General features: G+C 35.2%; 1 protein-coding gene across 1 annotated transcript in view; it reads right to left on the reverse strand.

Moving 5' to 3' along the window:
- The window catches only part of GPATCH2 (G-patch domain containing 2), a 120304-nt gene that overhangs the window by 10681 nt on the left and 84746 nt on the right, over positions 1-24877 (reverse strand). The window contains exons 6-9 of the mRNA XM_048298600.1: positions 24075-24139; positions 21663-21702; positions 19003-19073; positions 5089-5171 (exon numbers count right to left, since the gene is read on the reverse strand). Coding sequence (XP_048154557.1) covers positions 5089-5171; positions 19003-19073; positions 21663-21702; positions 24075-24139 — 259 coding nt within the window. The remainder of the gene's footprint in view (positions 1-5088; positions 5172-19002; positions 19074-21662; positions 21703-24074; positions 24140-24877) is intronic.

Consider the following 24877-nt stretch of genomic DNA (forward strand, 5'->3'; position numbering starts at 1 on the left):
AGTCTCCCTACTGACATCTCTGTTTCACTCAAAGCTAGTCCTCAAGTGTACAACGGTTTAATGAAACATACCTTTGGAACATGAAAATAATGCCTGGTTTAGCCTTTTTTTCCCACAATTTCCACCATATTAAGGGTGCTCTCATTGGTTATATTCTCCATTAAGCTGGTTTATGGTTCCTGAGAGTGATGTCCAAAAAATCTACGGAATCATAGAATATCTCAAGTTGGAAGGGACCCATAAGGACTGTGAAGTTCAGCTCCTAGCAGAGGCAATTTGAATGGTTTCTGCAACCAGAAACAACTTTCTTAGGAAAGACTCCCAGAATAATTTGGGGAATTGTTTTTGAAGCTTACACATTTCAGAAGACAACAGCATGTAGAAAAGACAGGTACAGTCATCTTCTACAAATCCGAATGTTTCTTCTTGACTTTATAGTGGCTGTTTGTACAGCCTGTAGAATATTGTCTTCTCTCTAGATCACAAGAAATCCATCAGCAATTTTCCAGGACAAGCTTGTTCTGGTTCAATTGCAGGTCTTCTGAAGTTTGTTACTGAACTTTCTGAATGCTGGTGCTTATATGTAAGACACCTTGCCTGAACCAGCCACCTCAAGCTCAACACAAAAAGCCTTTTGCTCTGAAGGGACAGCAGCTTCCAATACTGGATGCTGCTATCTATCTTTTATCTTTTAGTTTAGTGAGACAATACAGTAGAAGAAACAAAGAAACAGAAAGAAGTCACTAAAATTTAACCTGCTGCAGATACCAACCAAAGAAAAACAAGCGTCCATGGGCTGGGCAACCAAGCAGGCATGAAGCATATGCCAGGAAGGACTTCGGCAGACTAAGGATAAGAAATGGTACAATGCAATAAGGGAAAGTGTTCACAACATGCCAATGCTGTATTGCCCCGTGACAAGGGATTTCTGCTATAGAGTTGTACATCTGGTAGACAGAAAAGCAGTGAATCAAGCTAAAAAGAAAGTAGGCTTATAATAGTTTGTCTAGAGTTTTGGAAATTTACGGCCAGTTCATCCAAGTATCAAAAAGTTTACCTTTCCTCTGAAACTATTGCACGAAATTGACCTTCACCACAAACTTAGCCTCAGCCACCTCTGTTATCACACTGTAATCACAATCTTTTTCAAATCATCATTTTGGTTCTGCAGATATTCAGGTCTGATTTTTAATCACTGACATATTAAGCATCAGCAAAATAGTTTGCTTAGCTGTTCCGTTGGCAATTTTTAAAAAGGAATGAAAACATGTACCCTTTTGATTACCTTGTTAAAGTGAGTCATGATGGCATTATAGCAGTGCTCAGTATTTCTGCTGTAATTAAGAAACTGTCATATTTTTCATTAAAACACATTCTTTAAAATGAGACTTTTAACTTGGTCATTTCAATCAGGACGAGCCTGAAGTGTAGCATGTGCATGCAACATGCCAACTAGATAAAGAATATGACATCTGAAATTTGTTTTTGCAAAAGGTAAGTATTAAAGTGCCCATAACATGCATAGTAATTTACCTATTTTATATACACATTTTCTACATTTTAAGTATAAAATAGCTTTCTTTTTTTTCTAATTGTTTTTTGCAGGTTTTTAACACTGCTCCAAACTGTAAACCACACTATGTAACACCACAGTAAAAAGATTGTTTTGAAATAAAAATAAATGGCTATTTACAAGGCATACAAATATGAGATGTGAAGCAGAATTTGATGATTTTCCCCCAACATTTAAGAATTAGAGGTTTGTTATTTAAAAAAAAAATCTAGAAGATTTCAGGGATTTAACAGGAGATAAAAACCCCAAAAATCTTCTACAGAAGAAGAATCAATTGGAAAGGATCTGGGATAAATACATATTCAGTGTATGGCATCTACAATTTTGTAGCACCTACTGGTTTGATATGAGACTTAAACTAGATAATCTGAGACTGAAATAACTGCAACTACTCCCAGTGCATGTGTTTCAAGTACTAACAGTACCTTGCAAAGAATGTTCTTTCTCTAGCATAAAATTTTGTTGCTGTAGTTGCTATTTTGCTATTATTTTCATTACACTGGACCCAGCTTTGGTAAGGCTATTTCCATGACAATGGATTAGTTTCTCTAAGAGGTTCTTATACAAACTTCAGAGCACTGTATTGCTGCAGTGAAATATGTCAGGGTGTCACATGAAATAGCTCTACCACTCAGGTAGTCAGAGGGGGCAGAAGGTCATTGAGAATGACCTGGTCCATATGTGAACAGACTCACTGGAATAATATTGGTTTCATCGAAGAAGTAATGCAAAGGAGTATTTAAAATGTACAACACCTAATTCTTAAATTGTAGGAAGTAATCAATTTTTACTAGTATCAGTTTTTAGTTGATTAATTAACTATCTATGTTCAATACACAGATGGGATATATGAAACATCCACAAAACAGAAAATTTATCTTAGCAAAAAAGACAAAATATGGCACTCCTGTATCAGTACTGTCAGTTCCTAACCATCCATGCCTATATCACATCCCATTTTCCTCACTGCTTTTCAACACATCTTTTCTTCACCTTTACAAATGACATTTTTGAAACTATAAAATGCTCTGTGCTGCTCAAACTTTCTTGCTTCAATAGTTTCTCAATGCTGTACAAGTAAAGCTACATCCCGTGTTACTAATATACACAAACCTATTGGTATGTGACTTTGACTGCAAGCTGAGAACAGGCTATAAATTTAGAAATCAATATCTAACTCTATCAATATTCATTTTACTTTTTCAATACAAAATACAAAGGTGAAAGAGCAGTAAATAAGCTGGAGTACTGAAATAAATTGGGTGTTCTTGTCACAATTAATAAATGTTTAACCAATCACACTGCTTGCTACAGAAGTCTGTGGCTTTGTAAGGTGTCTGAAAGTAGCAGGTGCTACCCTTGTGAGACTCAAACCCAGGCAAAATATTTCGATACCTTGTTAGGGTCACCAGTCATTCTCATCACTACTACTGAACCTAAAGGTATAAATGACCATTTCCAACACTGTGCAGATTTTTACAAGAGTTAATTTACCAATGTATTTTTTTTTTTTCAAATGCAGATGAGAATTTAGAAAATACTGTTATCAACACATTGGCTCATATTAGGTGAAACTTTGCAAATTTGCAGCCCATATAAAGAAAATGCTTGCAGTAAATGAGTCATTTACAGACAGCCTTTCAGGTTTCACTATGGTATTAAATACAATTATTAGGAGAATGCTTTTTTCATTTCCAACTTCTGTTCATGTGAACACCTTCTGTCCTTATTTTATTTCAAGGAAAAAGTTCACATATTCTTCTACATAAAATCGAGTCCTTCTATTCCTATATCTTAACTAACTCGAACTACTGAAAGAAGAACAATCAAATAAATGACCTCTTATTTTAATCCAAATTTCCAAATGTAAGTTCATTCTAAAAGAAAACCCTGTTTCTTTCATAAAATCATATGGAACACTGACAAAAACCAAGGCCTGTGATGGATAAACAATAATTTAACTGTAGGAAGGTTAGCCTTTGAGAAAACTGTAATAATCTCTAGAATGCTATACATTACCTATACATATGTACAAGCTTATTTAATGTTTACCAAAGTTTCTATTTGCTTAAAAACTCACAAGGATGAAGTGTATAAAAAACTTCCATAAGACCACAAAAAAAATTCTCAATCCTCCTGATCAGAACAAAATTGAAAAGATTACCTTGAACTTGAAAAGAGAAAGAGGCACATTAGTTAAAAGGTACTCATATGATACCTTTATCTACCATTATTCTCTGTTGCTCTTCATATAAAGGCAAACTCTGGGGCAAAACAATCTCTAAAACTGTGACTACAGGGACACATAACATTGAATGACCACATATTTGCCTTAGTATCAAAATATTGGCTTTGCAAAGTTATGCAGAGGAGCCGGCTTGTAAAATAAAATTCTGAATGCTGAAAGCCCAAGGTAAAGTGAATAATAAAATTAATTTCACTATACTTGATAACCTCTCAGTACAAAATGACATCCTCTAGTACTTGAAAGTTGTGAAGTGAAAATTACCTTGTAGAAATAATTACATTATTCTCTCTTCAGCCATTAAGTATTTTTCTTTCTCAGTTCACATATGTTCAGAGTCTTAGAAGCTGACCCATAGATTCTCTTTTTTTCATACTGCTGCCGCCACTAAGGTGCTTTTATAACATTCTTAATATTATTCCTGGTCTGTTTCTGCCACTGAGGTTTGAAACAAAGAAGTTTCAGGAGGGGGAATTCAGTTAGAATACAAGTATTAGGCTTCTCTAAAGACATCCACTTGAAATACATTCAAAGAATTCTATGTGTTGCAAATGTTGCTGTAGTAGTTTATGTATGCCCAGGACATGCAATCCAGATTTCTATATTAGAAATATATATAAAGGCTCACATGGGTACACATACAACCTAATCCATCCAGTATGCACATGTATAATTAATACAACAGACTGATGAGAGTTCTATAAATCACTGCTAAGTATTGAAAAAGTCATTTCACAGCTGTGACATCAGCAAAATGCATCCAATGGTTGTGACCTCATATCTGTAAAAATCTTTCAGAAATGTGCTTGCAAGTGCTTCCTGTTTAATCTACAGCACTAATTTTAAAGCTGTGTTCCACAGCCTTACCACCACACTTTCAGTCATTTACCCAAGAATTCACATCCTAACTTTATTGTGCAGGGTATTTAGAGCATTCATATGCAGAAAAAAAGATGCCTCAGGTCTCCTTCCCTTGTAATGTTTGAAGACATAAGCAGTAATCTTTGCTGTCTCAGTACAAGAAAAAAAGATATATTGTCTTTAAAGAAGTGCTGTGCTACAAAGGACTGGAAATTGGCAATGTTTGCAGGAGAATGGAGAAAGCCTATTTATTTCTTAATCTTTATTAATAAATAAGGATGGGACAAGTCTGAATATATTGGGAAGTTACTGAATTTATCAAGCTTTTCCCCAGGTCACCGACCTACTGTTTTGTATTCAGAGATTTAACATTTTGTGGTTTGTGCTCTGTCCCAGGGAAATTGGTTACCTGTGGGTCCTGGCAGGGGAGCAGCTTTCCTTCTCCGCTTGATGTCTCCCATGCACAATGATCCTAAATGTACACTGGTTTGCCTGCAAGTAATTATAGGAGAAAACTATTAACAAAGGAAGAAAACTGCCACATAAATACACAGCTTGTATAATCTGAACCTATATCAAAATATTCTCAACCAAGATGAAGCTGCACAGTCAAGCCACCAATCTTGTTTATATCGAAACATAATTATGTTTGTTGACAAGCGCTCAGTATCTAAATGCAGCATCATAAATTGTTACTGGAATGAATAAATATAAATATAAAGGGAATGCTTTTTAATTTTCAAAACCGGCAATCTTTCTAGCTCAACATAAAACAAAAACACTGTTGCTCCTGACAGGAAAATAGCCAAGATTAATTATCTAAAGAGATCACAATGCTGTTTGTAGGTTATCAATTGGCTGGTAATGCTTGACTGTCAGAGCAGCATTTATTACATGGAAAATATTATCAATTTTTTTTAAGGTAAGATGAAGAATGAATGAGAAAACATGAAACAGTAAACTCTTCAAAGGTGCATAAAATAAACTTGTAGCATAACAATTTATCCTCTTCTAATTCACTGGCAAGTTGTGAGAATACCATGGAAGCACAGTATCTGATAGGCTCCTTGAACAATATGAGCTTGCACTTGGAGACTGGAAAACTGATGGAGATGCAGAGGATGGCAAACAAGCAAATGCTACTGTGTTAAATCCAGCTATTAGAAGTCAGATACCATAGCAAATGGTAAATTTGGAACTTTCAAGTGTTGACTTTTGGAATAGGATCTCAAAGGACAATTACAGTTATTATTTTTCTTGAAGTAATGTACAATGCCTGCAGAATTGAATATATGTTGCTGACATTTTTTTTTTTTCAAAGAACTAGAACAAAAGGGGGAAAAAAGCAGTAATTTCTGAACTGCACAATTTTAATGTGTCTCTATAAATGTTACTGAGAACTGTGTTTGTTGCCACGTAAGTGTAGTGAATTTTGATAACATTACAAGCTGAAAATTGCATCTGACAATCTAGTGCAGCATAGTAACACTATCACTCATGGGATCTGGTTTCAGTGTGGATATATGACTTACCCTTTACTGCATTTATAAACTTTTTAAAGCTAGGCTGCTTCTAAATGAATAACAAATGGTCACATACTGTTGAGAGACCTCAGATTTGCTCAATAATGTAAAAGAGTGACAACAATGCCTTGATGAATAAGATGACAATGTACAATCTTCTGAATATTTCTTCTAAAAAGACACAGCAGATTACAAGTACCACAGTGCTTATATTTAAATAATAAAATATTCCAAGAAACTTATGTTTCACGGAGACGTGCACTCTAGCTTCACCTAGTGAACCCTTATTTCAACACTTCCTTTTAAGACATGTTTTCCTAGCAATTCCAAGATGAAATTTCATCCTATTTTAATATCCAGAAACTCAACACAGTTGAACTAGTTAACTAACAGGATGATAATTTTCAGTTCTGAATTTAGAAAGAAATCACGAAGTGTAACCCTTTCATAACTGATGGTATGATAAAGAAAATGAGTATTTAAATACAATATGGGGAAACAATTATTAGAGAAAAGATACCTGAGATGTTTGATCATCAACAGATCAGTATTTAACACTGGTATCAAACATGCAGAATAAGTTGTGTGATAAATTATATGTTCTACAGTGTGAAACTCTTGTTTTCTGAATGAAAAAGGGAGAAAGTCTCCAGGAATACAAGTAGGATGAAAGATAAAAATTAATAAAGTCAGGCAATTGAACCTGAAGACCTGAGCCACAGCAGTAACAGTGAGCAGCGTTTGAGTTATTTTACCAGAATTGATTATCTGTTACACTACATTGAGATATCTAGATTATTGATCTGTAAGATTATGGTACTGGGGTCTCCCCACTTTTCCTCCAGGCACACGGAATGGAGTTGCAACAAATAACACTAAGTAAGGACTACTTTGTTATTGTTGTCACCCTTCATGTAGAACACAGCAGTTACTTTTTAATTTAAAATCAATGAACGTCTGAGAGGCAGCCTTGTTCCTTCAGCATAAATGAATCATTTGCCTTTGCCGATCACAACAACCCCATCACCAGCCAAGGTGAGAGTGGATATTTCTTTGTTGTCGTCAAAAATTCCCTACACCACAAATAAATAACAATATGCTGGAGCACCAATTAAGCTTTGTCAAACCCAGTTTTATGGCCACTACCATCAAATGTTCAGCCAACTTGCGATTGTGAAGTGGCATTTGCCTTCATCAGGGCTTAACATTTGATATGCTCTGCCAGTGTAAATCACAGCAAAACGAAAAGCTCTTATTTATTTATTTATTTAGAGAGGACCAGACAAGAAGTATTACGGCTGTGGAACTGGCAGGTTAGACAAAAATAAGCAGAGTTGTGAAGCTGCACAATACATTTTGAAATGCCTGTAATGGGGGTATTATAAAGTAGAGAGAACTCTGACCCTCAATCAGGCTAAGTTCAGCATTATGTTTCTTAGCATTAAATCACAAGAGCATGGATTACAGAAAGGAAGAAAGCTATTTGCCTGACTTCTCTCTACTTACCCCTAGCTTGCTTCCAGCTATCATTTATAAATAGTGCTCTGGAGGGAAGCTAGGCATTTTATTAGGGAAAAAATAAAACTTGTTAAGACCACCTTGCCTGAAAACCTGGCTTTTGACGTGCTGGTGACAGGGACTGGAGCAAGCAGTGTCAAATGGAATAATTTTTAAGGAAAGACAACAGGAACTTGTCGCCTCATTGTATGCATTTACAAATAGAGGCTTTTCAGAGTATTAGGCCTAGTTAAAGCTGCCCTCTGGATAAAAAGTGTTCCCAAGCAGCCTCAGACAAGCTTGGGAGACAAACAGATGTGACTATGGTCCCTGGCGTTTGGCAAGAACACTCACTGTCAATAAGAAAAATATGAGCATGGACAGGGCATCAGCTGCACCACGGCCGAGCAGGCCTGCAAGTGTCATAGCAGCGGCAAAGTTGTGGCAGAGGGAAATAAGAGGGCTGCAAAAGCCAGGCTGGTGTGAACTTACACTAGCTTGCCAAGAATTTTTGTTGTTGTTGTGTCATGCCTCAACGTATTAAACAAAACACTAGAAAAGCTGCTGTCAATTTTTATTCATTTTTCATCTTGCACACAGTGTTTAGATTCTCCTTTCTACATGGTAAATAAGAGCCTCAAAAACGAAGACAGACTGGGAAGGCAGCAATAACAAAAAAAACAGAAAAAAGCTATCGAAATATTAAATAAACCCCACAAAATCCTGTAAATAAACCCCACAGATTTGATACAGCAAACACTTTTATAGAAGCAATGACATGCAAAGCAATTCACAAGCATCTCTGCATTTTTGTGAAACTTTTCCTCTGATAGAAATTTTGCTATTTCCTCCTTAAATAGTTGCAGTCTCTTTATCATTTATTTTTCTCAAGGTAATTGCCCTTACTACAGTAAGATGTCTAGAATTGTCTCTTTAAGCTCCCCTAACACTTATATCCATGCCTATACAACACAATCTCTTTTTCTGTAATTTTCATAGCTCCACAGGCAAATCTTTCTGATTAATTCCCTTTCAGCAGTTATACACAGTCACCTCTCCAAGACATTTGCAACAGGCCATGTCAGATTTTTATCTACCTTGACCTCTGTAGTCCATGGACCATGTGGTTACTTTCTCCAAATATACATCTTGCTCTGTGGGGGAAGCTACAGCTGAGCTGCTTTAAATGCAATCCACCTTCTGAGGAACTGAGGACCCACCAGGGTTCTTCACTCTATCACTGGTAGATATCACCCTTGCCACTATCAGAGTTGAAAGTTCGCCAGTCACTGAGAAGAACACCACAATAAAATGGCTGTAGGACAGCAGATATTCCTGAACATGTGTTCTAGTTCTCTGGTTTATTATTTGCTTCTGTACTCACTATCATCACAAAACAAAACTTACTAATGAAGGCAGGTGTGTAGGAGTGTTTTTTGTTTAACAGTTTTTACCAAATTTCTGTACACTAACTTGGAAAATCTGATGCAGCATATTATTATGACGTAATAATATTTTCAAGAAGAATGATTTCTATTCCATAATTAGATGAATTGGTAATGATCAATACTTGCCTATCCATTATATTGCAATTAACATCTCTCACCTGAGGAAGAAACACACAGTAAACAGTGACACTCCGTTCTGCCACAGTATCAGTGCATTCCTGCAGATGGCTGTAGAACTCTGCAAGTTTATCACTACTGAATGCTTCAGCTAATGCAGAGGCTTGATGAAAGTTTTTAAGTCAACTTCTTTCATGAGACATCACAAAAAGACCAAAGTTAACTGGTTTGCATTTTAGAAGGGACTTGAGAGAATTATTTTGAAGGGGAAATCTAACTGAAACTGTCAGTTCTCAGTCTTAAAACATGGATAAAAAATACATATTCATATGGGAATGATTGTAGGAGAATGCAGTAGGGACGACAACTCACTTTTAAGCTTGAAATTCCTGGGCAATTTCTTACAAACTGAAATAGAGTAGGGAGAGTGTGAAGCAATGTTCACAGCAGCAGTTAAAGATGGAAAAAACAGAACTCGATTGTGGAACAGAGAAACAAGCCAATAAAATGATTAAAAAAATGGAATGTGTGGAACAGCTCAACTTCATAAAAATCAAAAAATACTCTGTTATTTAAGTACCTTTCACACAAAAATATCACATAAATGATTCTCCTTACACAGAATGGACCTGTAGCACAGCCTATCTTGTTTTTACATGGCTTAAAATGCAGACACTGCTGTATCTGGTGTCCAGTGGAACACATCCACTAGTGCTGCTTAAATAAGGGAGTTTGGAGGAACTTTAATTCTTCCTGTACATTCCAAAATTACCACAAGTGACAGACAATGGCTTCAAGAGCATCAGAGTCAATGGAACAGTTTATGATAAGTTTAGAGGTAAACACCATTAAAACCCTATTATATATGTCTTTCCAAACATCTCATAACACTAATAGCTAATTAAATTAAGACAAACATAAAATTCTACATTTCCATTTGATTGAGTCTCCAGAAGTATGGATTACATTAAAAGGTATCACTCCAAATACATGTACTAAGCGACTGGGGCTGTAAATTTGGGAAGACTACTCTGTATTATCTAGGTATAACAAAATACTTAATCTTTGCCTCTGGCATGTGTATCAATCTAACCACAGAAAAGATGCATGATGATTTCATAATATTACACTGAAACATGCAAGGCAGGTTTGTTTCTGAGGAAAAATACATAAAAAAAATGGCTAAGGAATTTTGTAAGGAAAGATGTCTTCTTTCCTTTGTGGTACACAGCTTGTCAAAACATGAATGCAGCTCCTGGTGTCTACTTGAACACCCAGAGAAGGGTAGCATGTGCAGTAATGCATCTGCCCCATGGACAGTTAGAGAGGAATGGTTCCTTGTCCATTCTAAAGAAGGCACCTGCCTTCTTTTGCTCTTTTGCTTTCTTGTCACTTTTCTCAGACAATATGAAATCAGTTCCATGCATGATTCCTCCTCATCCTTTACAAACAGTAAAGCTTTTCTTCAAATTTGTCTAAAGAATGACATCATCTATATAATAGATTGCTTCACTTACCTCTGCTAGTGTGAAAACCATTACACTAACCAGAAGAGCTATGCACTTTATTTCCCTTTTATTACATCTTAAAAAGATGTGATAAACCCATGCAACTCTATCAAACTCCTTTCATACAATGTCAATCTGTTCACAACATAACTTCAAGCATAAGGGTGACACACCTGTATTATTGAAGGTCCTAGTGCAATCCTGTTATGACTAGAATACAATCTTTCCCTGGCCCATCAGATTACCTCATCACTTAGTAAATACAATATCCTAGCATACTCCTTTCTGTTATCTTTAGCAGCACTTTTGTCATTCAAACACAGTAGTTGTCCAAAATTTATCTGAACACTAAAAATCGACACATTCAACTTCACACTGGCATAATTTTAGTGCACATGATGGAAAACAAAAACCTGCATCACTACGTATGTTCTGACACCCATACTCAAGTCACTTATGCACTTTATTTGTGAAAAGAGACCCTAAAAAATGATTCTGTAGTAGAGGCCTACTGCCCTAAGAAAGGATAATGCATTGTTTTTTCTTGGTTCTAATTAGTAATTTAAGCATATGTTCAGCATTTAACTCTAAATGTTTGCCTTTTCCCCAAGCTCTAAGACAGCTGTCCAAGATGTGAATGCCAGAAAACATTTAAATATCAACATCTGTTGAATTATGTTAATTTAGTGTAATATAATTGGGCATGAGTTGGAATTGATCAAAAGTATATGAATTACACAAAGGCAAATCCAAACCAATATCTTGGTGTACAAACAAGTCACCAAGGAACACTGAGGAAATAAACCCAAAAAATACACTTCTGTCAAAAATTACACAGCAAAAAACTTTCAGTTTTCTTCAACAAATGACATGATTTCACATTTTCAATACAGGAAATTAATACTTATACTAACTCAGAATATAAATTTCATATTCATTTAGAATATTTCTAAATATTTTTGATGGCAAGTTCCATTATTGTTTTGTGTTAAGCAGTACATGATTAAAAAAATGCTCCTATTTGTGCAATGGTGAAATGCAGTTTGAAAATAGGTCACAGTAACAGACTGTCATCCTGTTACAGGACAATATTGTTTCACAAATTCTAAAGCAAATATTCTTTGGTTTCTTCTTCATCTTGCAACAACACTGCTGCTATTTGAGAGATATGGGCCTCGATCCTCCACATCCAGAAGTGTTTTAGAAAATATCTTTATGACTTGAGCAGTAAACATGGATTTGAACAGACACTTTAATGGAAGGACTTGATAGTGTACTCAGCTACACCATTTCTTCCAGGTATTTCTGGATACATATTTGTTTACCAAGTATGATATTCACTAAATAAACTTAGCATGGGACAAATGTATTTTGTCAAAAAGATTTTAAAAACCACATTTTAAAGTTCTGGATTACAGTCATATAGAGTTAGGTTAAATTATTGCAAACATTAGTGTTGCATTCAAAATGTTTTATAACGGGTAAGGAACAAGAAGCAACATTAAAAATCCAAGTATGTAATACAGTAGCTCAAAAATGGAGGACAAAACATGAAAATTGTATGTAATTTGAAACAAACTATCCACATTTTCATCTAAACTCTTTCTCTCCTTACACAAAACCACAGTCTGGATAAAAGTCAGTGTGCCTATGCCTCAGAATTTTAATGAATGTGCACCAGGGGATACTGATTTACACATATGAGATTCAGGGATCCTTTTTAGTTTAGTAGGAACCTGATGTAAGACTCGCACAATTTAATGTGCAATAAAACCAGAAAGAGGGAAGCCCACCCTTCCTTCATGCACACCTATTCATCTTCATCCTTATGGTATGCAGCTTTAATGTGCCTTTATGGTGGAACACAGAGACACAAAACCAAATTTCCCATGGTGGGGGAGACAATGGGACAAACGAGTAGTGGAAAACCAGAGTGCAAAACAACCTCCTTGACTGCAGTGCTGCCTAACCACAGCTTAAACAGTTTGGGGAAGGACAGTGCAAGTCCCTGTGCACAGCTCCTCCTCAGACCTTACACAGCAGGAGGGGTCTTCAGACCTCTGGAGCGCAAATTAAGTTTATCCTTATGCCGTTAGTATTTTAATAGGTAAGCTGAGACAAGCAAAGTTTGAGCTGTGGAGCACAAACTTATGCAAAAAGACAGCAAGACAGAGTATCTAATGCAGGTGAATGTGAGAAACAAGCACACCATGTGCTAAAATTTGGTTACTTCAAAGTGAGAAACTTGCTATCAGTTCATTCAGGGGAAAAATTCAATCCAGATAGTACATGAAGAGGATCCAGAGGTACATAATTTCTAGAGGTCATCTGATTTTTTTACTGTAAGTGTTTTTAAAATCAGGAAATATTAACTTCCTGTTAAATACATGCTCTTCATGTACCTGGAATTCCATTTTAAATGACAAATTTTCAGTATCATTTAGCAGCTTGTTTATGTACCTTATTATAAAGTATATTAGATTCTAGTGCAAGAACAACAAAATTCAGCTTGTGGTTTTGTACCTAATTTTGCATTAAAGATGCCAAAGAAATTGCTCTGATGGAATTAATGGAAAAACGTATTTTCATAACAGAGCCTGGTTCAAAATTTCTTCTATTTTTGTGAAGTTCTCATTATGGAAGTCCAGTTAAAAGGCAACAGTTTAAAGACATTAGGTGATTAATGGCCATTTATTCAATAGATACTTTAAATCTATCCATGAAACACTACTGAAGCTCAAAGATTTCCACAAAATTAAAGCATCACACATTGGCTACACTTTGAAATAACAATTAAACTCTCATCGCCCTGTCCTCCTCTCCCAAGTGAAAATCCTTCCAGCACCTTAAAAATAAGGCAACAGTACAGAAAACTCAATCAGGAATTGCTGTCTCCCAAAACAGCACCATCTTTTATCCTTTCCAGAGAAGAAAAATACTAAACTGATGGAATAATGTTGTCCCTGAGGGTGACAGCAAGGGAGGGAAGCAATGTGTCCTCAAACATTCACATAATTTAATCTGGAACTGCAAATATTATTAAGCAGCAATCATAACAGCACAGTTACTGCTTCATGGCACTCCAAAGAGGAGATAAAACTGCTTAGTTGTTAATTTCTAATGATGTAAACACATTTGGATTTTAATGTTGTATCTGAATCTCCTGCATTATTAGCTCTGGGGTTACAAGACATTAACTTACTACCTTTAATAATTTTACACTTGAATTAAAAGGTGTGTTTAAATATGGCTTTATTTTAAAGTATTTTTGTTGAGAATATGTGTTCATGTGATAGCAGAAGCAAATCTCCTAATAAAACAGCTATGCATTCCTTTGCTTTTCTGCAGTGTAAGTATGTGCATGTGTTCGTGTATAATTTTCAAAAACTGGCTGAATTTACCTCCTCTGGTATTGTAATTTCATTCCACAAAAGCTACATTAAACAATTACAGTTCTTGTAATTAACCAGTAGTCTAATGTACAGTTTTCTTATCCCAATCCATTAACAGCTGCTCAAAAAATGTAGTAATTAATGGTTTCATTTATTTTTGGCAACCTGCACCTCGACAAATAGTTTTGTATCTGTTGCAAATTAGGACTCTTTCCCAAACAACAGATGACACGATGGGAAAGAGGGAGCAGGCAGAATCCTTGCACATCTTTGTCTCTTTAGAAGATCAAATAAAGAGCAGCTGTAATGTTATTTGTCATATCTGTGTAAAAAAGTACCGTGTTCCATATCATCAGATGAAAATGAACAAGTGCTCTACAAATGCACGAATAGGGTTTATTCTTTAAAACTGGGACAGACAAAAAGCTGCAATTTTAACCAAAACAATTACAGTCTTTTGTAAAGCTCTCCTCAGGTTTGGTGCCATTTTATCTATTACAAGCTTTCTTTAAATACTAATTCCCAGAGAACACATTTATAAGAAGTGAAAAGACGTGAGAGTCATTCTCTTGTATCAGCACAAGCACAGAATTAAACTGGACTGAGAAAAACTAGGGATAGGAGGGAAAGCAAGAGTTGCAAAAACCACAGGGAATTTCCGTCAGTGTTGTTTACCATGGCAGGAAAAGACTTCAAAGACTTCTGGCCAGCTCAGGTGATCACTGGAGGACTGGCACACAGTCCTCCTGCCACACTACAGTAAAGGCCAAGTAGGGAGCTCCTGCTGATTTTTAAAGAAATATCAAGGTACTATCTCTACCTCAAGCTATGGTCTACTTTGCAGCCACAAGAATTGGCTAACTAGCTCATGCTAAACTGCTGCTACATAGATTAAATTCTTAACACAGCCTCAGTTAGGTAGCTGAAACCTGACATGTAAAATTCTACTCTACCTTGAAACCACTTTCATGAGTACGACTTAATCTTCTTTCAAGCCAGGAATGAACTGCATAGGAACTAAAAGTAGATTTTTTTTTCCCTCTTTTAGACATCTCTGGGGAAAACACTGGCATGTGGAAAGACAACAAAGAATTATCAAGATTCAACCCAAAAAAATTACTAAGTGGTAAAAATTTGGGCGCTATTTTCCTTTCAGTTTCTCAATTCAGGCATGTATCAAATTACAGTTACAATACAGTAAGAAAAAAAAATACTTAGATGAAATAACTCAGGTACTTAACAGGAGCAGACTACAAAAGAAATATGACACAAGACCTCTATGTATAGGAAATGATTCCACGACAGTAACTTATTCAGAGTCCACTGTTTTCCCAACCTGCAATTCTCTTGCTTCTAGTTACCTAGTTATGGCATTGACTGTATGACCAAAGGCAAAATATGAAGTTGGTTAAGTATCCTGCTTATTCTGTTAAATGAGGATAAAAGTACTTCCCCTCTTCATAAGGGGGCTGTGAGGATAAGTACATGAGGTATTTAAAGACAGAGAGATAGTTGTGTGATGGATGTCCCCCCACATAGTTAACAATGCAATCACATGTTCAAAATCATGTTACAGCAGTTCAGCAAAATATCCTTCAATACTGTCCCCGTTGCTGATCAAAGGAATCTTAGCCATGGGGAATCTCCTTTAGGTAAAACCCTTCTTTTGTAAAATTTTAAGGAAGTGACTTAAGAAAACGTATTTTACCTCATGAGGGGAGCAGGCAAAGAGCCCATGATCAGCTCTGGCAGTTCAGCTGCCAAGCAGCAACTTGTTAACTCCCCGTAACTCAATCATGTTTGCCCACTGCCTCGGGCTACAGACAGACATTTGGTCTGCTAACAACTGCACCAGATGAAGACATTACTATCCCAAGCTATTTGTTATCACGCATCTGCTGGAGATTATCAGCTCCACAGCTCTGCTGGAGGAAGAAATCGTGTGAGCACGCCTTCATATGGTTTGTACAAAACCAGCCAATTTAATTTAAATAGGTGAGTTGAGCTAACCAGGCTGGTTTTGCCCAAAGCACATTAAAAAATTCAGACAAAAAACCTTCTCTACTGGCAAAAGAATAGGGGATGAAAACAAGGAGCTGGAAGAATTATCTATCCTTTAAGCAGTGTAGCTGATTTGGAGAGGAGACCGTTCCCATCCTAATGCAGAGAGATAATATAAACAGAGAACATTTTCCAAGGCTCTAGAGGAGAAAGAAATGCAACTTTTTAAAGAGCCTTTTTCAGTACTGTTAATAATCTAAATAATGAATGGGAAAACTAAATATTTGCAGATTAAATCTTGCCTGTATAGGTAGCATAAATAGATAGATATATTGAACTGTATCAGTGTAATATAACCTATCCAGGTTCTAAGTTTTGTAGTGCAGGACTGTCCCCCACATCTGGTCTGCCAGTAGCCATATCAACAGTTCTCTACAATCTATCTTGGCACTAGCAAAAGTTCATGTTAGTTTGTACAGGATTAGATAATTATCATTAATTTTGACAGAAGAAATCTAAGACATTAAACCCAGTACAGTAAAGCTCATCCCAGACAGTATGATTCCACCACAATGAGACAGCTGCAGACCACTGCCATGTTTAGAGCTCCACACCTTTCTACTGTATTTACACAGTAAATTATTCCACAAGTCACTGATCTAATGTAATAAGGGTATTTACATATTGTCTACATGCTGAGACAAGAACTGTGTTCAGTCATCCAAAAGGGGTAAGAAAAGTCAAGGCAAGCATAGAAAAATGTGTGTGTACACATCTCAAGACACATATGAAAAACAAAAGAAAGGTCTACCAGAATAGCAAATGAACAAGAAATGCCGTTATCTGAAAACAATACAAAAAAAAAGACCCACAGAAATTCAGTCTTGCAATAAAAACTGCTGTATTCTGGATAAGTACAATAATTTTATAGAATGTCCAAAACTTGTCCACTGCTGCTGTTCTCTCACTGCATTTAGCAACAAAGAGCAAGACAATTTAAGGTCAGAGCCACTACTTTTTGTACGCCTCTTTTTAAGGGATTGCTCATCTGAAGTAGCTGGAAGTGTCCATATATGTTTAATATATACCACGTAAACAAGACTGTATGCTTTCATATTCTAAGACAGCAGATGGCCTATTAAAAACATGAGTTTTGTAGTACTTTGAATTTTTTTTTTAAGTCACTTCAAGTTTCTATGGTAGACAGAGAGAATGGTGGTTTTCTGAAAGAGCACAAGTAATTATTTTGAAATAACCTGACTTATTTGGATGAATCTGGACTGCGTACATCATGTACCTTGTAATACATTGCAACAATAGTTTATGTAAGTGCTACTTTAACAATATGGGTATTTTTTTGAAAATGCTAATCTTCACTTATCTGGATTTGACATGTATTACTTCTACACAAAACTGCCACATCTTTATTGGGATAAGAGTCTATTAAGGTACTGTTGACTGGACACGAAGAGAGGTTGAAGATCACTTCATGTATTTAATGCCACTTCACAACTCTCTCTTCTAACTGCTTGTGCAGGTAACAAACAGTTCCCAAGAGCTTCATTGGCCAGGATAACAAACATGTAAGTTATGATTCTGAATTCCTCATACTCTGTTTTATTTTGCTACAGCATAAAAAAGACCCTAAAATGACTCTGAATATAATCTGTTCCTTACTGCTCACTTTATACCCACTTTATACTCTCAAGTTTCCTGTGAGCACTCTGATAGTAAGAGTGCATTTATGGTGAAAATTCCATCTAAAGTTAACTCATTCAAAAGTTTGGAGTGAAAATATCATTTACAAGTGCACTTGCAAGAAAATTATGCAGAAATTTTCAGAATTTTAATATAAAAGGTTTGATAGACAAAGATAATCAAAATTTCTATAGATGAATGACTGACACTTTTGTAACCTATGTTTGAGAGCATGTAACCAGAACTTCTATACAATGAAAAAAATTCATATTTAATATGCATATTTAAAAAAAAAAATTGGTCTCCCTTTCCAGGTAATCAGCAAGGCAAGTATCTAAGAATATTAAAATCTTTGGTCTGAGTGACTGCATATATACTAAAAAACAACTGGTTGACAGAAAATTGTCTCAAGTGGTACCATAGAATCACATGATGATATAAATTTATTACAACTTTTTGAAGAAAGTAATTTAATGGCACATTGCCATCTTTACAGGACAACATAAAAATTGTGCAAGGTGTTGTGCATAGCATGGGAAGCATTTCTGTAGTTTCTCATTTGAAAAAAATGCTAAAATTAAAATAATTATTTGGTAGAATGGATTCAGCAGGTGACTTGCACATTAAAAAACCCCTCTAGAAACAGACTCCTATATCAGTAAGTTCAGTCTTGAAGTTTTTGTCTTTTGAGGGGAAGGAAAGAAGATGGAGATAGAAGTAGATTTGTTTTTATTAAGTCTTCACAATGAAATGTTTATTGTCAAAATATATGAACAATTTAAGTGTTACAGTATTTGAGTTATCTTCTTGATTTCAGATATGCATAATATAATTTTATATGTTTCCAGCACTTAACTTACATGCCAGAAGCACAAACCTTACTTTGGCACCCATTTAATTCTGATGTTCTAGAGATTAAGTTTGGCAAATGCAGTTGCATTATAGTCACCAAAAAAGGTCAAACACTCATACATAAGGCAAAGATTATGCCATTCAAAAGAAATTCTTGAAAGTAAGTTACAAATAAACCCAGGAGACCTTTGAAAATACCCCAAAAGAATAGTGTAAGTTTTATATAAAGATTTGAGAAATCACCAAATACATCAAGTGTACTAAAGGCAGCTGCCACATTAACTTACCTGCTGGCTGTTTTTACAGAGCTGTTCTTCTTGTGTCCCCTCTCCGAGCGGTTGTCTCGCAAGAGCTGAAGCTGTTAAAAGAAAACATGTTCAGAAGAGTCTCACAAACAGTGCCTTCATTTGCTTTTTAGAATTTTTATTCTGACAGTGCAGTTATTTCCTCTCTTGAGTAATCTGTCAATAGTTTTCACCCATGACTGAGATGGACATTAATAGAATTTTACAATAGTAGCCAATATGTAAATATATATATCCCACCAATTTAAAATGCCTGAATAATTGAAAATGTAAGAATTAAAGCATATTAGAAAGCCATGCAATCACAATTTCACAATTAACTTATCTGTAAAATTTTACAATTTTCACAATTTCAATTAAAATTTTTGAAGTCATATAATTAGAACTGTTTGGAGGACACTTAACTTATAAAAAATTGTTCAGGTTAGCACTTGTATCTAAGCAGTTATGAAACAGTTGTAAACTCTTCTAAGCCCCAGGAGCTTTAGTAATTTGCAAGTTGCAGAATCAACAAAAATACAGTATTAAAGCTTCCTGTAATAGTGAGGAAGTAGGAATAGTGAAGGATTTGTTTAACTGAAACAGTGACTCAGCTTCTGAAACAAGCTGTGATTTATTTTGTTTATTTTTAGACAAATAAAGGAAGACTTTTCATTCAGATGCCAACACTCAAAATTGTATTTCCAGCATTATGACATTTGTCAGACGAGTCAAGGCACACTGACAGTAAAAAATAACATGTACATGCATGAGAATGCTATACTAAAGAAATTGAAACTGGACAGTATAAAAACTCCACAAATGTTGTTTGAAATGTCTCATATACTGAAGAAAAATTAGAATGAAAGACTGTTTAGAAACAAAGGAGAGGCAAATCGACCTAATATTCACAGCAAAGACACTTGAAAATCCTGTGGAAATTAGGAAATGATCAACTTTAAGACTTGGACAACCAACCCTTAATGTTGTAGATGACCATGGACTCCAAAAAATGCCACCTGTTTGAAAAACTGAACAATTTCTCCTCAACTCTCTACAGCTTCCCTCTTGTACAAGGAATGCTTCTTGTAATTTCAACTATCTAGTTCTCAGACGCAGTAGTTTACTATATAAATAAATTTAGTGAGAATTTTATTGGTTGTCAAAATTACATTACACCATCACACTCATTTCTTTTCTTCCTCTGTCTTAAAAAAAGCTCAAACCCATTATGTACCAGTAACATCTATAATTAGTGACATTAGCTTTACTTCACCATTCCTTAGTAATCTGTAAATTACAAATTCAGTTAACTTCAGATAAGCTCTGAAAATACAGCTCTTAGGAAAGACGGAAAAACCCACATAAAATATAAAATTAACTCAAATCTGCTATTATCGCAGAAAAATTGATTAATTCATCAAACTCATGGTAACCTAGTTTTTTTTAGGTGATCCTTACACTAGAAAATTTATTTCAAAATAATGAGAGTTAAATGTGAATTATATAAAGCTGTCTATTTAGAGGTGAAGTGTCAGTCAGCTTATTGTAACATGCTGGAATCACAATTTACAGCTAAAACTACTGTGCTTTATCCACTCTGGCAGTTTTGGTTAAGTAGTATTGCTTGCTCTGGAGTTCAAAAGAAAGGGGAGGGAACAGGAAAGGTTTAAACTATGACTTACTGGAGCTACAAGAGTTCATGATGGATCATCTGAAGATGAACCTTCCAAAGACTCTTCAGACTTTCTTTCCTTTTGAAGTTTCAAATCTTATTTACATTTGCAAAAGTACCAGCAAACTGGCACAGATCTAATGCAATCAACTGTTAAATCAACTTTTTCCAACTTAAAAAAATGGAAAGTTTGTGTTAAATTTCAATGTATTAATGATATTTTCAGCTACTTTTATTTAGCAGTTGAAGTTAACTATACATCTATGGAATGAGAGCAGATTTATTCTCACATTTTATAGTCCTGGACAGTATGTTCTGTTTAGACCTCACTACCATCCACAAAGAGAGGTATTCCTCCATGTCTGAAGACAAGCTAAAGAACTAAGTGCCATGTTGCTAATCAAACATTAAATATGGCTTCACATTCTTGCAACCACATCTCTAGGCTTGGATCTCCCAGGGACTGCACTGTAGGGGCTCAGCAGACAACATAGTAAGGTATTTTCACCAATATCTGCACCATGATGGAGATGTAACAGTTCTTTTTTTTACTGCAGTAGGCATTTTAACCAATGAAATGCAGAAAAAAGGAATTGAAGATCTTCCTGTAGAAGGCTCCCCACTTGTGTAACTGGTTCTGTATTTCTTGATTTTGGGAGCGAAACATTTTGCTTTCCAGCATTTTAAGAAATGTAACATTTGGAGATACCACAACTGACAAAATCATTAAAAAAAAAAAAAAATCAGAATTTTCATTTAAGCACTAAAACCTCAAAAATACTTAAGTGAAATTAAGTGACTAATTAAAGATTTTTAATTAAGAGGATTTTGGAAATGCACTGCTGTTAATATGTTTGCTTAAAAGAAGATATGAAATTATACCTGCTTTGTTTGCAATGTCTTAAAATATTAGCCCACTACCTCCGGAGTAGAGGTAAAGTTCTTTATACATCTCAAGTAAACTGTTCTTGATCAAAGCAGTTCTTACCTGGCTGTGTTCCTTTCTAGCCCCAGGGCTAAACCAGTGACTGTGGGAGAAAAAGAAAAGACAGGTTTAACAATATAACTAACAAAGCACATGCTGTCATATGACCAGTCTGTGCATGCTTTTGGGTATTTTATTGCCTGCCAGGAAAATACAGCCGTTGGCTATGCTTTATTTTAATGGGGTATTTTTATTGAATGCTTTAAGTTTGTAACAGTTCTGAAAGAATGCATCACAGTTTCACTTCTGAGCAGCTGCTGGCTTTATAGGTAATTATATTTTGTCAAACAAGCTAAAATAATACGTAAATGATGGTATTTTAATATACTACAATGCACATGCTATAAATTAAAGTAATTCCATATTTAGTACTGAAATGGTACTTATTAATGATTATAGCTGAAAAGACTTTAAAGTAGTTTGGACTACCTGATAGCTGTTAATGTATTATTTCACAAACTGAGGTCTGAATTTGAAACTAAAGTGAAATGCCAAGTCTGTAGTCAAAACCTAGTGGCTTCATATCTCCATACAACTGCAAAATTGTGACTATTGGTAGCTTTATTTCATAGAGATGGAAATTCAGAGTAAGATTTTGACATACAGGGATGTCACAATGTGCCTCTTCCCTCAACAGCAGTAAAAGCATAATAATACTGGCTCACATACACACTGTGGTCACACAGAACTGAATTACCATCTGAATGGAGCTGTAGCAAGCATCATACAAACCTGCACACTTGCAAAAGGAAAAGAAGAAAGAAAAAAACCCCCTACAACAAGGGGGTCTCAAGTTACATACATGTAGTATCTACATACTATTTGTGTAAGCAAGCAACAGGTTTTGGTCAAAGGATAAAATAATTCCATCCATTGAAATACTGCACAAAAAGAGCATCCCACTATCTGCTATTATGCTTGCACATTCCTCTAGAAGTGTAACCAAAGATTACAAGCTTAACTTAGCCATGCTTTTTCTGAAACAGTTCCATTCAATGCAATTTAGCCCCATTTTCTCCCCCAAGCAGCCACATAATTACACTTCAATTTTTACTTTAATTAGTATACTGAAAAGATTCAGATTCCATGGAACTGTCTGGTTTAAATCCCTTTTAATTTTCAAGTCACAAATCTGAAAGTTTTGTGGCTTTTTGTCACTCAACTTTTCTGAGTTTGATAATGAGCAGCCAACCCTCTCATTCTTGCATAAAAGACCAGCTGTCACCCAAACCTCCATACTGCTTTTTCTACTTTTAAGGTGATTAAGGAAAAGGAGATGGAAGTGAAAAAGGAACAACAGCAGTAAAGTAAAAAGTATAGCTTGAGACAAGGTAGACATCTATGTATTTTGGACATGCAACATTCATCAATTTTACTCAGGAGTTCAAAATCTGGTGAAAACTGGGAGATTCCATGTACACACAACTTTGACACTGATTTTTACCATTTTGTCCATTCCCTTAATTACAGTATTATTTGTTTGCTTGTCTTTTTAAGTAAAATAAGTAAAAGTAAAACCCATAAAATAACAGTTGAATTACTGGTAGAAATCGGTAGAAATAACTTACAAAATCACAACCTCTTGAATTTACACACACATTATCAAGTTATGAGATGAAACAGAGGTGGATTAGAGGTGTAAAACAGTTGGTACTGAGGAGCTGATGTTTGTAGTACCCCTGGTTTGGCAAGTTTTGTTTTAAACTGTGGATGATGTATCTAGTAGCAGTTAGAACATATAAATATATCTCCAAATATACAAATTATATATAATTTCCTCATCATGTATGTCTATGTTTTAGAGTTTTGTTTTGAAAAATAAAGGAAAATATAATCTTCCAAGTGTTCAAAAGATGTAACCAATAAATAATGCTGCTAATGTTGTCAGTGGAAGAGAATAAGAGTTTACAGTAATGACACACTAGAGTAACTAAAGAAAGTGAATTACATTCCCTATTTACAGGTGTTTAAAAAACGAATTCAATATCTTTTTGTGAAAATTATTATAAACTTCTTCCTCACACGATACATCATGTGAAAGACTCGATATGATGCTTGTGTATTTGCATACATTCAAGCTTGGCATTTCTGAATTTCTCTTTAGAGAAAAACAAAACAAGTATTTTCAAAGAACCCATTTTTGCTATCCAGCCTTAAACAAGTTTGCATTTTAGGAAAGGATACTTAGAAAGTTCATAAAAAGACATTTACAAAGACCTGAATTTCATGTTTCCTTAAGAAACAAAAAATGAAATAAAAAGGATTTTAAGTACTCTTATTAAATAAAGACCATCAAGTAAACTGAGCTGCAGCTCTCATCACATTTGTGCAGTTGTAAAATGTGGCTTTGAGACAGAGGTACCATTGTAAAGCAAACCATAGCAAAAAGTTGTAACTCCCATCACTGGTACTCACTCATGGTGAAGAGAATCCTGGGACAAGTGAACTGTTTTCCTGCTACCACCTGGTCCTGGAGTTATCTAATGGAAACATAAAGGAAAAATGTCTTTGAATAATGGGGCAGCATATGCACAAAATGGTTGCTTATTAAGAAAATACATCACAAACATTAAACACAAAATAGATTATACTAACACATTGTACTAAATACAGTAAATGCAATTAGCAATATCTGCAATTTTAAAGTAAAGCCTGAGTGCAGAAAGTGCTATATGAGATTAAGCAAAATCCTTTATGTGTAATTCTGATTGGATGTCAGACATAAAGACACAGACATCAAGGACCTAAGTTACTTTTCTGTAAAGTCCATGAAGTACTTTACTTCCAAAAAATGAAAATTAGATGTTTTGAAAATCATCGGCAATATACTGTCCTTATTTATTGCTCATACAGCAAAAAATTTATTAAAAAACCCCCTCCCAACGCAAAACTTTTGAAATTCAAGTTGACAGGGGATAGAAAGCAAAGGTTAAATAATTTTTACCACACTGTACTGTAGTCCTTGTCCAGTGCTTTATATAAGCTGAAACCTGAGATATATGATAGTGTCAACTGAAGAATGATCTTCAGAATGCACGAGAGCACATGCAGACTTTTGCTGATGATGACATTCTGATATTGCTCAAGAATGGATTCAAACAGCTTTATTCTTATTTTTGCAAAATGCTTAATTCATGCCCATGTGTAGATAGGTAAAAGCAGAAGAGTAAGAGACAACACATGAGACACATGCTCAAGGAACTAGAGCAGCAGGCAAA

Source organism: Corvus hawaiiensis, chromosome 3 (genome assembly GCF_020740725.1).
Source record: "Corvus hawaiiensis isolate bCorHaw1 chromosome 3, bCorHaw1.pri.cur, whole genome shotgun sequence".
NCBI lineage: Eukaryota > Metazoa > Chordata > Aves > Passeriformes > Corvidae > Corvus > Corvus hawaiiensis.